This window comes from Rhinoderma darwinii, chromosome 8, assembly GCF_050947455.1.
Source record: "Rhinoderma darwinii isolate aRhiDar2 chromosome 8, aRhiDar2.hap1, whole genome shotgun sequence".
In the NCBI taxonomy this organism is placed as follows: Eukaryota; Metazoa; Chordata; class Amphibia; order Anura; family Rhinodermatidae; genus Rhinoderma; species Rhinoderma darwinii.
The window spans coordinates 27154606-27171945 of record NC_134694.1 but is presented as its reverse complement, the minus strand read 5'-3'; the positions used below and the strand labels follow the sequence as shown (position 1 = coordinate 27171945).

Here is a 17340-nt window from a genome sequence, read left to right as displayed (position 1 = left end):
CTTTGTTATGTCATGTGGACGGGTCGTTCTTGTCCAGGTTTCAGTTTGGAGCTGTTTTTAAAAAATGTTTGACGGCGGTTGGGGTTGCGGCAGGCTCATATTCATCTCATTCCTTCCGGATTGGCGCAGCAACGGAAGCAGGGCGCTGGGGGTTGGATGATGAGGGGGTGAGGCGTATTGGTCGTTGGGAGTCTAAAAGGTTTAAGTCCTATGTCCGCCCCCATATGTTGTAATTTTGTTGTTTATGCTTGCAAATGTATATGGTGGTGCCTAACTGTGTTTTCCGTTTCAGATTCGCCTCCTTGTCTGGTGTGGTTGATGGGTCATTCGTACGTGCACTGGGGGGCTTTGAGGGCGGACGTCCGCCCGGATGGTCGCCAGTTGCGCATTCCGCGACAGGATGCGGTTGTGCATTGGCTGGGGTTTAGAGGTATGTCGTGGAACAGGGTGTTGGCGGAATTCCAGACATATGTGCGGCTTGATAGGGTTCCGGAGGTTTTAGTGTTGCACGTGGGTGGGAATGACTTAGGAGTCCGCCCTTTTCGTGAGTTGGTGCGGGATATCAAACATGATTTGTTGTGTTTGTGGGTATCTTATCCCAAGTTGGTGGTGGTGTGGTCGGACATAGTCCCAAGGAAGCATTGGCGGTTAGCTAGATCGGTGGAGAGAGTCAATAAGGCTCGGATAAAAGTTAACCGGGCGGTGTCCCGTTTTGTGGCAAAGAACGGGGGCATTTGCGTGAGGCATAGGGATTTGGAGTCAGGATTGGGGAATTTCTGGAGGAGTGACGGGGTTCATCTGACCGAGGTTGGCATTGATATTTGGAGCTTGGCTATAGCAGAAGGCATAGAAAGGGCGGTGGTGGTGTGGAGGAACTCACAGGCTTAAGGTGGTCAAGGCCTGTTTCGCGGTGGCGGGGGGAGTCCTTGAGGCCAGTCAGTACAAAATGGTGGGGGGGTCGCATCGGGGGTATGCGTCCCCCAAAAAAGGTACATGGTTGAAGACTTCATCGGGTGTTATCCCTTTGAAGTGGTCTTCTGGTAGAAGGTATGTCACTTGAAGGCTTCATCGGGTGTTATCCCTTTGAAGTGGACTTCTAGTGGTCGGTATATCACTTGAGGGCTTCAACGGGTGTTATCCCCTTGAAGTGGACTTCTAGTGGGTGGAGCCATCTGCAGAGGTGAACGGTGCTTCCGAGCTGGTTTACGGCTGGAGGTAATTAGTGGTTTGCAGATGGCTAATTCGGTGTGTTCTTGAAAGGAACATCTGAAGGGGCTTCAAGGACTTCCTCTGCTCGGGTTAATGTTAACGTTTAATGGTTATTTATGATTCTGACCCATGTTGGGTCATGTGAATTATTAGGAGGAATTCTCTGGTGGATTCCTAACTAGTTATCCGAATGTTTCGGATTTAAATTGTTTTATAAAACTGTGAAATTAATAAACGGCTGCTGTGGCCATTTCACATCCAACCTCGGTGTCATGTGTCGTTACTAAATGGGGGTGGGGGATAGTATGGTTTAAGGTTAACACACGACTCTACCTAGGCAGGTCATGGGGGCAGACATTTTTCTGCACGGTCGGTAATCCCATTGAATAACAACACATTTTCTTATATAACCATGAACACAATCTCATATTTAAAGGGTAAATAAACTTTTAAAAAACGTTTGACATGTCATAGTGTCATGTCAGAAGATTGGATTGGTGGGGGTCTGAGCACAGAGACTCCCACCGATTGCTAAAACTAAGCGGCAGAAGCGCTCGTGTGAGCTCTGTGCAGCTACGCTAGTGATCGGCTTTCTTTGAAAAGCCTAGCGAGCTGTATATGGACTCGTAGACTGTCTATTGAGCCCATACACCGCGCTGATAAATGCAGAGAAAGCCGATCAGAAACTAAGCGGCAGAGCACTCACTCAAGCTATTCTGCCGATTTACTTTAGCGGTAGGGGCAGGTCTTAGTGTTCGGACCCCCGCCGATCAAAACTTCTGTCACTAAGACATGTCAAAATATCAAAAGCTTTTAAAAAGTTTAGCTACCCTTTAAGTCCCATGCACACAAAGATATTTTTCATCCATAATTACGTACCGTAATTACGTACCGTAATTACGGACCCATTCATTTCTATGGGCTACGGACACCTTTCCGTATTTTTACGGATGGGTGTCTGTTCAGTAGAAATGATCTGTAAAATATAGAACATGTCCTATTCTTGTCTGTAATTATGGCACAGACTCCCCACAGAAGCCTATGGGCACTTCCAGAGTTACAGATGGCTACGGATGTGCACCTGTAGCCGTTCGTAATTACGGAAACGTTGCTAGGCGATGCCAGGTTTGCAGCTGTTGCACATCATTTGTGGTTTTCTCCTTTTTTCGGATCCGTATATACGGATACATTACGGATGCACTACGGACCGTATTTGCGGATATCGTTCCATATATGCGGATACGTTGCAGATGAATACGGATCTACCAGTCCCCTAGTAACATGGATCCCCTTCCCTCCTGCACTCCCTCTTTACTTTCAGCATTTGACCCAATAACAGAAGAAGTCTTCTCTAGGCCCCTTTCTTCTTCTCTAGAAAAAAAGTTGAAAAACACGGCGCCACATGGTGCAGGTCACAAAATGTAAAGGTAGAGCAAATGGCATATATTAAAAACTGCTCACCTATTGAAGGCCAGAATTTGTGTATAAGATGAAGCTGCAGCTAGGTTCAGAAGCCGGTCGCCTAAGCACAGGAACCGCTGAGTGAGAACTTGGGTATATGGAAAAAAGGTGAACCCAGAAATAGCGCTGCTAACATCCAAAGAAGGTCATCAGATTGTTCGTAATGTAAATCTATTTTTATTGTACAGACTACGCGTTTCTATGCCGGACCGACGTCTTCTTCAGGTGTATAAAAGATGGCTGGAAGTCACTACTGAACAAGCATTTTTCACATTTTGTCTCTCCCTTATTTGCCCATAGATTGTAAGCTCTTGTGAGCCGGGTCCTCACTCCTCTTGTTTGATTGTAAATTAGTTTTGTCACTATGTAATATCTGATATTGTCTGTACAATGTACCCTCTGAATTATAAAGTGCTGCAGAATATGTTGGCGCTATATAAATAAAGATTATTATTAGTATCCATATTTACAGACAGTATTTATGGATGGATGAAAATACGGTCGTGTGCATGGGTCCTAAAGGTAATTAATTACTTAATTATTTGATTACCTGATTTTAACGGATGTTCATATGGACCTGTTTTACAGCCTCAGCAGCAGTGTGATCAGCTATACCCACACCTAGCCACAGTATTGTGCCCGGGCCGCACAAATTTCAAATTTACCAGGTGAGCATATTGGGCATTCACCCTATGCAATCCGCTACTTCCCTGCCTATACAGTATTATACAGTATTTTTTTCATTTTAGTTGGTTATTCATATTTAAAGTAGTTGTCTGGTTTAGAAAACCCACTTTCAAATATTGTATTAGTGAATGTGGGTTGTCTGGTTCAGAATCCTCCTCTATTAGCCGGAGCGAATTAAAAAAAAAAAAAAAAAAAAGAAACTCTCACTGTGTAAGATTTTACATTGACGACCTATCCTTAGGATTGATTATAAATGCTCAATCAGTGAAGGTCCCACTCTAAGGATACTCCCTAATCAACAGAATGAGGGGGCAGCAGAGCACAGCAGCCACTTTATTGTAGTTCCTGTCACAGGGATGCCCATACGCGTTCATTCAAGTGATCGGGGCTGAGCTGCAGTACCAGACACTGTCACATGGACGCTTGAGCGAGGAAAGGATAAGCCATCAATGTAAAATACTGAAAACGTCAAATTGTAGTTATTCGAAGAGATGTTGGCCAAAACGCTGTGTCATCAGAATTCATTCTCAATACAGGAAACGTCAGAGGAAAGGAATAGAATGTGTCTGATGCGGGAACACTATTGAAAAATGCAATCTGAGAGGAAATCCCACCATTGTAATTCATTGCTTGCTATTTATAAAATATCAATATATTCCATAGCAATGTACAGAGAAGTCAAGCACACCCTGTCGCCGGCGGGGCTCACAATCTAACTTCCCTATACATACAGTATATATACCGTTAAGTCATTAAGCATCTGCTCTGAACTGTCAAGTCATGAACTTCACAAGACCTCTGAAGATGTCCTGTGTACTAAGGGGCCTAAGCCAACCCCTGGAAAACAACCCCATAGCATTATCCCCCCTCCATCAAACTTTACAGTTGGCACAATGCAGTCAGGCAGGTAACATTCTCTTTGCTTTTGCCAAACCCAGACTTGTCCATCAGACTGCCAGATAGAGAAGTGTGATTTGTCACTCCAGAGAACACGTATCCGATTCTCCAGAGTTCAGTGGCGGCGTGCTTTACACCACTTTATCCGACGCTTGGCATTGTACTTTGTAATGTAGGGCCTGCATACAGCTACTCAGCCAGGAAAACCTATGCCATGAAGCTCCCGGCGCACAGTTTTTGTGCAGATGTTAATGCCAGAGTTGGTGACTTTTATGCACTATGCGCCTCAGCACTTTTTGTTATTTTAATTAGTTTAATGCTGGTTCCTACCATCCCCTAGTATATGTAAGCTTAGTCCCAGTTCTGGGTGTATGTGCAGCATAGGGACCAACCTATAGATGATGCCTTGTCGTGGCAGGTGGGCTCACACAATTTGATCAAATTGTGCACTGAGAACCTCACTATTGTAAGTAGATTTAGCAGTAATGCATATTTATAGTGTTTAGGTGCCATTGGTGTTCGCAGAGTGCTGTCGCCATTTTCTTGTGTACAGCACTTGGTGACAAAGCTATGTAACTTTACGTGATCTGCCACTTTGTGGCTGAGTTGCTGTGGTTTCTAAACGCTTCCACTTTACAATAATATCACTCAGAGTTGGTCGTTGAATATCTAGGAGAGAAGAAGTTTCCACTAACTGACTTGTTGCAACAGTGCCATCCTATTACAGTACCACACTTTACAAATGTTTGTAAAGGCAGACTGCATGAGTAGGTGCATGGTTTTATACACCTGTGGCAATGGGACTGAATGAGACACATGAATTCAAAGATTAAGAAGTCTGTCCCAATACTTTTGTCCATATGGTATATCTGGTACTAAGGCTACATTCACACGACAGTGCGACGGCCATTTTCAGAACAACGGAGTTCAATGGGTGTATTCACATGGCCGTTTTTTAAAAGCGGCCGTCAAAAAATAAGACATGTCCTATTTTTGGCCGTTTTAAAGGCCCCACGGCTCCCATAGAAGTCAATGGTTCCGTTTATACCGGCTGTTTTTAAGGATTCAATCTTTGTAACAGCCGGTAAAAACTGATCCTGGCCGAGGATTCCCCGCACACAGCGCTACTTTGAGCGCTGAGCCCGGGGAAGCACTTGACATTACTGTCCATATATGGACAGTGATGTCGGGCTTTCTACTGTGGAGTCTCCGGCCAGAGCATCGCGAGATCTCTGGCCAAGGACTGCTGTCTCTCTCTGACCCTCCCTGTAGATAGTACCCCCCTGTAGATAGCGCCCCCCCCCATAGATGGCACTCCCCCTCCAGATAGCGCTGCTGTAGCTCCTTGTAGAAGCAGAATCCCCGGCCGACGCTCTGGCCAGGGGATTCCTCTACTGCAGAAGCCCCTGGCGTTACTGTCAATATATGAACAGTGACGTCACTGGATACCACTGGAATCCCCTGCCAGAGTGAAATCCCCGGCCGACGCTCCGGCCTGGGGATTTTGCTACTGGAGAAGCCCCTGGCGTCACTGTCCATATATGGACGGAGACATCAGGGGCTCCCCGACCAAAGGGATTCCGCTCCTACAGGGAGCTACAGTGGCGCTATCTACAGGGGGAAGGTGCCATTTACAGGGAGTCGGTGCTATCTACATGTGGGGGTGCTATCTACATGTGGGTGCTATCTACAGGGGGTGGTGTCGTTTATAGGGGGCTGCTTTCTACAGTGGGGGGGTGGTGCTCTCTACAGTGGGGGTGGTGCTAGCTACTGTGGGGGGTGGTGCTATCTACAGGGGGGTTGGTGCTATCTACAGGGGTGTGACACTACAGGGGACACTGTTGTGCTGTCTACGTGGGCAATGTGGCACTATGTGGGCACTGGCCCTATGTGGGCACTATCTACAGTGGGCACTATGGCACAATGAAGGCACTATCTACAGTGTGCACAATGGTCCTATCTACAGGGTCATTGCAGCACTATCTACATGGTAACTGTGGTGTTTTCAGGGGGTTTGGACAATAAAACAAACAAATTAAATTCATTCGTTTTTTTAACGGCCATGAAAAACGGATGGCAAACAGAGACAAACGGCCATGAAAAACGTACAAACGGACTGGAAATCGCTGAAAATTTGGAGACACACTGATGCAAAATGGCTATGAAGAACTGACAGTGCATCCGTTTTAATGGCCATTTTTATTCACTGTTGTGTGAATGTAGCCTTAGGCTCTGTCCACATCTGCGTTGGGGTCGCGTTCTGACGTTGCGTCGGAGCTTTCCATCAGAACGGGACCCTGAACAGACACAAACTGGCACGAACGGAAACCAGAGATTTCCGTTTCCATCACCATTGAATTCAATGGTGATGAATCCGGTGCCCATGGTTTCCGTTTGTCTCTGTTGTACACCGGATCCATCGTTTTGCCGGAAGCAATAGCGTAGTCATAACCTCTGGTTTCCGTTCGTGTCAGTTTGTGTCTGTTCAGGGTCCCGTTCTGACGGAAAGCTCCGACAGAACGGGACCCCAACACAGATGTGAACAAAGCCTTAGACATTAGAAGCAGATCATTTAGGTTCTAAAAGTCGCGAGGTGGGGCCTCCATGGATCAGACTGGTGTCTTTCAGTACATCCAACCGATGCACAATCCGATAGAGATTTGTGAAATTTAGAGGCCGAATAACACCTTGAAGTCTCGGATATGTTCCCTAAACCATTCCTGAACAATTTTTGCAGAAAGGCCACTGCCATGAGGGAATGCAGTTGCCATGAAGGGGTGTACTGGGTCTGCAACAATGTTTAGGTAGGTGGTTTGTGTCAAAGTGACATCCACAAGGTTTCCAAGCAGAATATAGCCCAGAGCATTCTGCATCCACATGCCTTCTATTCCCCAGGTATGTGTTGCATCCGACCATCCACATGATGTAAAATAAAACATGATTCGTTAGACGAGGCCACCTTCTTTCATTGCTCTATTGTCCAGTTTTAATTCTCACGTGCCCATTGTAGGCACTTTTGGCGGTGGATAGTGTCAGCATGGGCACTCCCCAAATGGAGGAAGCTGCAATGCACAGTGTGTTCTGACACGTTTCCATCATAGCCACCATTAAAGAATATCTATTACCTATCTACAGGATAGGTGATAAATGTCTGATTGGTTGGGGTTGTGAGCGTCGCCGAGTACCCTACAGGTATGTGAATGGAGCGGTACTGCACATGCTCGGCCACCGCTCCTCTCACTGTCTATGGGACTGCTGGAAATATCCTGGTGCTGTAATTGGCTATCAACGGCAATCCCATAGACAGTGAATGGAGCGGTGGTCGAGCATGCACAGTACCGCTCCATTGACATAGTGAACTCAGGAATTCTTGTTCTCGTAAGAAATTATCAGACATTTTTCACCTACCCTGCGGATAGATGATAAATGTTGTTTATGGGAAACACACTTTAACGCATAATATTCGTTACGTCTTCAATAATTTTATCCATTACCACTTTAGGCTGCCATAGTGCCGCTTAGTGAGTTAACCAGCAATAACTACAATTATTATCAGGACATCACAGAAAAAGTAATATTATAAAGATCACTTGCTTCATTCATCATGCAGCTTCCAGTCAGTGAATGAAATTCTGATGGCCTCAATCCCAGAGAGAACCTTATCATTAGAGAATCAGGTGATTAGTATGTATTTATGTCATTAAGTTCAAGAGCTAGAAGAGAATGAATACTTCTGTGTACATTGATTTATTGTCATGCCAAAAAACATGGCATGCCATCTGTGATATAATGTAAAATAGACTCTCCAATGTTAATGTTGCCCCCAGCTGCTTTGAGCTAATAACATATTTTGCTTCCTGAATTCCCTTTGCCGAAATAGTTTCCTGGAATCTCATGTTCGACAAACTTTTACATCTCCGAAGGGAGAGATTTTCTCCAACTACTCTTTTTCCCCCAAAAATGTTTGTGTTTTCAAATACAAATCTGATTTTAAATTGGTTGTGTATGCCAAGCCTCTCAGTTGTCCCACTGTCCCGGCGGCAGGTGGCATGTCCTGGTTTCAACTGTATCTGTGTTCTCAGGATGCAGATACAGTTGAATCCAATGGTGGAGCAGGGAGCCTTGACCAACAATTTATGCAAATGACGAAAACAGTCGAATACAGCACTCGGCTGTTAACGTCAGTCCCATAAACATTAAGTAGAGTGGCAGGCGCATGCTCAACCACCGCTTCATTCTAGCTCTTGCTCACTGTGGGCGATGCAGTGAGGAAGATCTGGGGACTCAGGACCCCAGTTCTCGCGAGCAAACAATTATTACTTAAGTGGATAGGCGATAATTGTCGATTCTGGGACAACTCCTGTAACTACATCATAGCAAGATGACCCAGGTTAATAAATTCTGTGTTGAATACTACAAATTCAGACAACCACTGAACCTTCCATTGAAGATGGAGACTGAATAACAATATGGATGCAGAGTCATAACTTGTAGTTCCTTGGTCCCAGTGCAAAATCTGGGCCCTCCACCTAATATGTACCATTTATAAAACTGGTCTTCGTGGCAGCAGGAACTTTGGTCCCCCTCACATACCAGGGCGCAGGTGTGACTCAGCACTCCCTATAGTTATAACCCTGTGTGGATGCGTTACAGTGTTGTATTATGTTGTCACATGATACTGGTTTCCATTATAATCTTAGATGAGCTTCATAGCGGAGTCGGAATGAGACCGCTCAGCTTGGGATTCACCTAGACACCTCTTCAATCAGTAAATGGCCATTACACTAATGAGTTTCCTCCGTATAAATAAAATAACTTCTATAGGACACATTTTTTTTACATAACACATTTTGCATTATTTACTATAGGACTTATTTAGTAAAAAGGAGTTGTTGCTGTTACATGAAGTTAAGAGACCACAAAGTCTGCAACATAGCCAATCACTAGCCACATTCATTCAATATATCTGCACACACAAAAAAAATCCCTAACAAACAGCTCCTGTATGAGCGAACAACTTTCATGTAGTACAGTTATCCTCCCTGATATCCTTAAAGGGGTTGTCTGGTCATATGGCAGTCTTTTAGACTGATGACCTATCCACAGGATAAGTATAAAAGAGTATCCAGCACACCAATTTTGAAACAAAAGGTATTTTTTATTTTGTTTTTAATGCCAGTGGCAGAGTGCGACGTTTCGGTCTAAGCGACATTCATCAGGCACTGAGCCATGCTGGAAAACTGCATAGACGAGCGCTTGTGGTGCTGATAGCGGCTGGCCAGGACTACATAGACCATTTATGGCCACCACCAGAGCGATTTAAGGTAGTACTGTACATCTGAGCAATCCAACATTCTGAAATCCTCAAGTTCTGAAGGTATGGGAACTTTATATATCATATGAATGGTAAAAGCAGCTTCAGTAGAGCAACTGGTGGTTTACAAGTCATTATTGAGTGCAGTCATGATGATTTTAGCTGCAGTCATATAGTATTTTTCTAGAATATCTTGTTTGCATCTTCAGGTTTTAAGTGATTGTAGCTATCCAATCTTTCTTTTTCTTTCTTTTCTATTTAACTCTTCCGAGCATAGATTTAATGCTTTCATTTATGTCTCAAGTAGGCGGTTAAGTGATGTAGTCAAGGATTCAGATATTTGCTTACATTTCTTTCCCTGATATTCCTAATTCTTCACCAATACCAAACGTCATCAACCATTTTTCTGTCCCAATTTCACGCTTATAAAGAGGAGCAAAAAATAAAATAAAAATCATAGTCTGGACCTTTCTGATGTTCGTTTTTATAGACATTACATTTAAAGAACTTTTGTCGGCATATGTGGCATAAGACCACCTCAGTCTCTAGGGCCCAGGTGTGACTGCTACCTCTGCATCCCTATAGTTACACCCCTGAATGATCCCCTAAAACCTTTCATGTTCAGAGCATTAAGCTTTTTATAGACTTGACCACAGCCCTTCCATTATAAGTGAACGAAAATGGGACATTAAAGGAGTTCTCCAGCCAGTAAAAATTGATAGGCCATCAATAGCTGATGGGTCGGGGTCCGAGTTCTGGGACCCCCGCAGATCTGCTGTTTTGAAGGGGGTGCAGCGCTCGTGCAGCGCTGACTTCATTGGGAGAAAAGGCAGCAATACCTGTGAATCGTCGCTAAATGTGTGTTGACTTTTCACAGTGAGCAAGTAGAAATGAAGGGGAAGCAGCGCTCGTACGAGCGTTGCACCACCTTCAAAACAGCTGATTGGCGAGGGTACCGGGAGTCGGACCACAACCCATCAGCTATTGATGGCCTATCCTGAGGATAGGCCGTCTATTTTTACTGGCTGGAAAACCTCTTTAATTTCTACTTTTCTAGTCAAGAATGAGCTCTCCTATCCCATGGGGTACAGGAAATGTGACATCCTTAGGAACTGGAGTTCACAGCAGAGACTGTGCGGGAATTTAACAATGTTTCTACACAAGTTTTATGCATTGAAATGCCGCAAACAGCCAAAAAGTTGCAAAAATATTGACTTCTGGGTCGGCAGCAGGTGTAAATTATAGCAAAAATTGACACAGTTCCTGGCTGGTGTAGATTTCATTCAGTGGCGTACGGATAGTCAAAGATGCAACAGATTCATTAAGAGGCGTATGCATTTGCTGCATCCTACTCCAGCTTGTTTCTTATTAGGACTGGCACATTCTAAATAAATCTCCCCCTATGTCGTAAATCAGACTCCTGTGATAGACTCTCAAAGCTGTTAATGTAAATAAATGCTTACATGGAATCTTTTTTGGGAATCTACGTACTGGTTCCCCTCCAGGGCTTGGATACAGAAACAGGACAAGAACCAGACTATTTAATGGAATTGCAACACCTTAAGACTACAAAGATCGCATAACAAAATGTACCCAAAATTAAACAGTGCCTTAGGGTAGCCATAAACCTTAGATAGCTGTTGGCTGAACACTCATATGGCTGACTAGTATTCCTCCCGACCCACCCATACACATACGGCTCGTAGGTGTAGAAAAATAGACGCAAGACTCATTTGTTCTAAACTTTTTATGCCACTTTATGGTAAATATTTCAGGTGCAACCTGGCATAGTTTAGTAGATGCCCTGTATTCTTCAATAGCACACGCCATCTCAACAATACAACTCTACACTGCAGTAACATACTAGCGTACCGTAGTATTAGTAATGTATCCCAACATGCTGTCAGTAAATTCAACTTGAAGGGGTTGTCTCACAAAGACACTTTCTAAAAAGAAGCCAGTCTGGCTTCTCTAACCTCCGGCGATCATTTGCTATCTCCAGGGCAGCCATATCTGAAAGCCCATGCAGGGGATATTTAGCATTACATGCAAGCCGTATAAATCATGGACAGGTCAGGTCCGCTAGAATGGCTCTTGGTTCTGACTCCTATATAAGGGGGTCCTTTATCTGATGTCCATATCCTTTTAACAACCCCTTTGTGTATATGCTTTGACTTGCCAATTGGAAAGACTCAGAAGAAGAAGGGCAGAGACTTGATATAATACACTCAGTAGTATTTAGGCTATGGCTACATAGTGGCCGGCTGTCACAGCATTAGGGCAATCTGGTTATTATCACAATGGGGCATTGAAGCGGGTATACTGTACAACATGCTACATTGGTTTTCATCTATTTGTAGGCAATGATGGTACAATGTCTAGTTATGAAATGACATCATGTGGCCTTGCTCAAACCTGACCATGTTATACATTTGTTTATTACATCAAAATGTTATTAGGAATCTGGCCCTCGGACCAAGGCCTCATGCACACGACAGTAACCATGTGCACGGCCGTGATTTTCAGGTTGGCCGGCAGCGGACTGTCAGTGCTTATTTAGACGAACGTGATATACGTCCGTGCAACGTGCGTGATTTTCACGCGCCTCGCATAGGCCTATGTTAGTCTATGGGGTCTGTGAGTTTCACGCAGCGTGAGTCCGCTGCGTAAAACTCGCAACATGTCCGATATTTGTGCGTTGTTCGCGCATCACGCACCCATTGAAGTCAATGGGGGCGTGAAAATCACGCGCAGCACACGGAAGCACTTCCGTGTGACGCGCGTGATTCGCACAACAGCAGTAAGAAGTATGAATGAAAACAGAAAAGCACCACCTGCTTTTCTGTTTACAAACATACAAACAGAGTGTCATAATGATGGCGGCTGCGCGAAAATCACGCAGCCACACATCATATGGTGATGACACACGGAGCTGTTAAGTGCCTTTTGCACGCGCAAAACGCAGCGTTTTTCGCGCACGCAAAACGCACACGCTCGTGTAAATCCGGCCTCAGTTGCGAGCCGCCTGCAAATCGCGGGCCATGCACATGGCCTCGGCCATTTTTTTCGGCTGCGGTCCGGGCTCCTTGGACATGCACGGACCGGGAAAACCACGGTTGCGTGCATGGCCCCATAGGAATGAATGGGGCCACAATTCTCCCGTGGATTTTCGGGGGAATTGCGGCTGCAAAAGCACGTTCATGTGCATGGAGCCTAAGAATATTTGTGCACACCTGTTTTAGAGCATGGCAAAATGTTTTTAGATCCATAAAATTTAATTGCTAACATTTCTAAAATGGAAAAGAAATACTATAAATCTAACAAGATGTTTGTTTCTTTGTGAACGATGGTTAGTGCATCTGAATGCTGTATTAAAAAAGCAATTCTGGCCAGTAATGCGTTGGAAACATCACAATCTGCCCCACCAGTAGGTGTATACTGAGCAGTATGGAAGTAGCTCACATATGTCTCTTAAAGGTTGTCGAGAGGCTTAGAAAAACATAGCTGCTTTCTTCCAGAAACAGCGCCACACCTGTCCATGGGTTGTGGCTAGTATTGCAGATCAGCTCCATTGAAGGGAATGGGGCTGAGCTGCAATACCATACACAACCTGAGTACTGTTTTGGGAATGTTTTTTGAAGAAATCAGCCTAGATTTTCTAATCCTGTACAACCCCTGTAGAAAGGGCTGGTAAGCCACTCCAGATAAAACCATAAATCCAGTCTATCATGGCGTGAGAGCTAATACTATGCTCCCATAAAGCTGTAAACTTAGTGTAAACACTGTCAAATTTCTGCAACGGAATTCTGAGCGGAAATTCCGCAGCATTTACAGTAGCATCAAAGTCAATGAGATTTAGTACATTTCAGGTACACTGTGCGGGAAAATAAATGCAGAAAAGTCGCGCAGGCAACTTTTAATTCAGCAACATGTCAATTTATGCTGCATGTTCTGCGTGAAGATGCTGCTGGTTTGGCCCATAAACTTCAATGGGGAGCAGAAATTCCACAACAAATTTGTTTTGTCGTGGTTTTTACAGGGTTTACGCAGCGGAAACGCAGAGAAACCAATGGAAATCCGCGGGTGTGCATATATTTTGCTATAATCAATGTTTAACACTAAATACGCATGTAATACGCGCAGCAAAAACTCACTATCTGCTGCGGATTTCTGGGACAGATTTATTTTTTATTCTGCTGCAGATTTTCTATTGCAGAAATTCCGTAGCAATTTGCGCTATGTGGAAACACAGCCCCTGTCTTACTGCAATCGTGGCCTCCATTGTTGGGATTTGAGGGGGTGCTCTGCCTGCAATGATGCCGGTTTGTAGTTAGACGGTTTTTGTGCCATCCTCTTACTTCGTAACCCCATAAGGCTCTTTTCACATCATGTTTGAGCCTTATGTTGAGGTATACATTATATATCTCCACATACGGTATACCTCCAATGGGAGGCTGTATGTCGCTGTATAGGCATACATTGACAATAGGTTCCCATTGGAGAAAAGAAACGTATACTGTGCGATATAATTTTATTTGCTGTTTCCCTGTGTATAGAATAGCATAGTCTACTACGCCACTCTATAAAGTTACCAGGTGTATGCCAAAAGAACACCTTTATGCACCAGGAGCCTTCACAACACATATGCCAAACGTAGTTCACCATTGTGATGTGAACAGAGCCTGACCTGTGTAAAGTATTCACTTTGCATCTGTACAGAATTTGCAATTTTGCCTGGAGTGTTCCTTTATATTTTACTGCTGATAGAGACAGCTAAGAAACCATACTCCACCCCACCCACCACCACAAAAAAAAAAAGGACCATTTCAATACATCCACATATAAAGTACCATCAAGAGTTAAAACTAAAAATACACAACATGCCTTGTGCACACTCACATTATGAGATCTGGCTTATTCCAATTTTTTATAAATTAATGGGCTTGCCCCAACTTGGTAAATGTTAGGGTATGTTCACACGGCAGCGTCCGTAACAGCCGAAATTACGGGGCTGTTTCCAGGAGAAAACAGCCCCGTCATTTCAGCTGTAACGGCATGTGCAGGCGCTTGAACGCCGCGTCCATTACGGACGTAACTGGAGCTGGTTTTCCATGGAGTCCATGGAAAACGGCTCCATTTATGTCTGAAGAAGTGACATGACACTTCTTTGGCGCGGGCGTCTATTTACGCGCCGTCTTTTGACAGCAACACGTAAATATACGCCTCGTGTGAACAGATAAACGTCAGCCCATTGCTTTCAATGGGCAGATGTTTGTCAACGCTTTCAAGCCGTATTCTCGGACGTAATTCCAGGCGTAAAACGCCCGAATTACGTCCGTAAATAAGCTGTGTGAACATACCCTTAAAAAGTTTAACGTTTGTTGAGCCTTCAGTTACAACAAGAGATAAGAGACAGGTCGGGAGTGTTTTATAATCTAGCTACATAGTCTGGTTGATAAAATTAACATGTCCATCAAGTTGAACCAGTCGAAGGGGAAAAAGGAATGTCGTATAATGTGGTTTTGAGTTCCTTTTCATGACATGATATTTTGATTAATTCTCCCACCTCCACCCCAGTTTTTGCCAACCTATAAGCATCAGGGTATGTTAACACGCTACAGTAAAAACGGCTGTAAAATACGGAGCTGTTTCAGCCTCTGATTTTCAGCTGTTTTTAAAGCATCAAACGTTTTTTGATGCGTTTTTTTGAGCCGTTTTTGGAGCTGTTTTTCTATTGACACAATGAAAAACGGCTCCAAAAACGGCTCAAGAAGTGACATATACTTCTTTTTACGGGGCAATTTTTTACGCGCCATTTTTTAAAACGCCTGCGTAAAAAAGAAACGCCCCGTCTGAACGAAACACTGTTTTTCCCATTGAAATCAATGGACAGATGATTGGAGGCGTTCAGCTTCTGTTTTGTTCAGCTGTTTTTCGAGGCGTATACGCCCCGAAAAATGGATGACAACACAGCCTGTGAGCATACCCTAAGACATTGGCAAACACTTTTTTGGATTGTATTTTAGAGACTTCATTCTAATTATTCAGAGTTTTAATCATAAAATAACATAATCTCCTAATTTAACAAATCCCAACCACAGCACATAAAGCTGATTCTGTATCTATACAAATAATAAAAGAAAAAGAGAACATATAAAAAAAAAAAACATTTATAACACTAAAATCTCTAACAAATAAAGAAAAAATAAACATTTACCAAAAGTCAATGTAATGTGTGTCTGATTATGAAGACCCAAACAGATTTTAGGGATTTAAGGGTTAAACGTGCAGTTCTAAAGTTATATATACAAAGCACCCAACACATATTAAACCAACATCCCGATCCACATTCTAATTACAAATAAGGCTAGGTTCACACTGTGTATGTGCCGGGAAATTCTCCCAATGTGTACGTCTAATGTGCCCATAGACTATCATTAGTCAAAATTATGCCAAGAGAGTCCGGTATTGAAAGTGTAGTTGACTACTCTTTTCAATGAGAGTTTTAGAGGAATATTCATTGAAGGAACACGTCTTTTTTAAATAGTTTCCATTATTTAGGAGGTTCTTATAATCCCAACTACGACCAAGGCACAAGCACCAATGCTATTCTGTAGCATGCACTAAAGTAAAGGTGTGAAACGAAGGAGATCAAGATTTCACTACAGTGCTGTGCAAGTTACAACGCTTCTCTGCTATGGAATGCACTCTTCAGAGGTATTACTATTACCTGCTGTTTATATAGCACCAACATATTCCTCAGTGCTGTACTGACTGGGCACCTACATCAGCCACTGTCCCCAGTGGAGCTTTCGCTGCCGCACTCACACTCTACGGCCAACTTCAGGGGAACCTAAACTTGTTCTTAGAGTGCGAGAGGAAGCCAGAAAAGTATAGAAAACTGTACTAACCTGTGTTAGACGTTTGTAATGAAGAGGAAATATTCAGAATGATCACTAAGAGCAGAAATAAGTATCCTCCTGGAATACAGAAAGAGTCCACATAAAGCACATATGTATCACACGTGTATCCAGAATAAGAGGTTGTAGAGTGAAGCTGGAGATACTTACCAGCCATCTCCACAGTTATGTTATTTCCTTCATAAAGAACGACCACTGTGGAACCTTCACACTTCAGGCCAGCAGCACACTGGTTTAACCCCTCCTCCACCCAGTTTCCAAACCGTCCCCCTGCAACAAGTAGGATTGGCATAGTGAAAACTAGGCTGGAAGTGAAATACTTTTTAGATATTCCTCTCCCGTACTGCTATATAGGACAGCAGGTTTTATTTCGTATTTTTATATTTTTAATATTGGGGTAAGTTTATCATTTGGTTGGTGTGACAGACAACATTTACTTGCTCTTCAATATTCCTGAACGTACCAGTCATAGTTCCACTTGTCTCTAATTTTTACTTAATATAAAGGCTCATACACATAGCCGTATTATGGATCTTTAATGAGGTGCCCATAACCTACTCTCGGCCCATGTTGTACCTCAGGGTGCAACGCATGTTGTATATACAGGTGTTCTCACAGGGGCATCGTACGGTCCTGTAAACAAACCTCTAGGGACTCTGCGTGCTGCTGTGTACGGTTCACGCACGCAGCTTTTCTGTGCACATGAGCCTCATTTACGCCGGCATAGCAAGATGCCAATTTTTCCTCCTCGTAGAATTTTATGGGCTTTCAGGCACTACGAATGATGTTACAATCTGAGCATTTTTCATGTATTTGCTGTCAATTAAATTTTTCGATAAAAAAAACTATGAT

General features: G+C 43.7%; 1 protein-coding gene across 1 annotated transcript in view; it reads right to left on the bottom strand.

The window, feature by feature from the left end:
• The window catches only part of PTGS1 (prostaglandin-endoperoxide synthase 1), a 96243-nt gene extending 79542 nt beyond the window's left edge, over positions 1–16701 (bottom strand). Inside the window, exons 1-2 of the mRNA XM_075834228.1 lie at positions 16639–16701; positions 16480–16548 (exon numbers count right to left, since the gene is read on the bottom strand). Of these exons, the coding sequence (XP_075690343.1) occupies positions 16480–16548; positions 16639–16645 (76 nt within the window). The 5' untranslated portion in view covers positions 16646–16701. The remainder of the gene's footprint in view (positions 1–16479; positions 16549–16638) is intronic.
• Between the last annotated feature and the right edge of the window lie 639 nt (positions 16702–17340).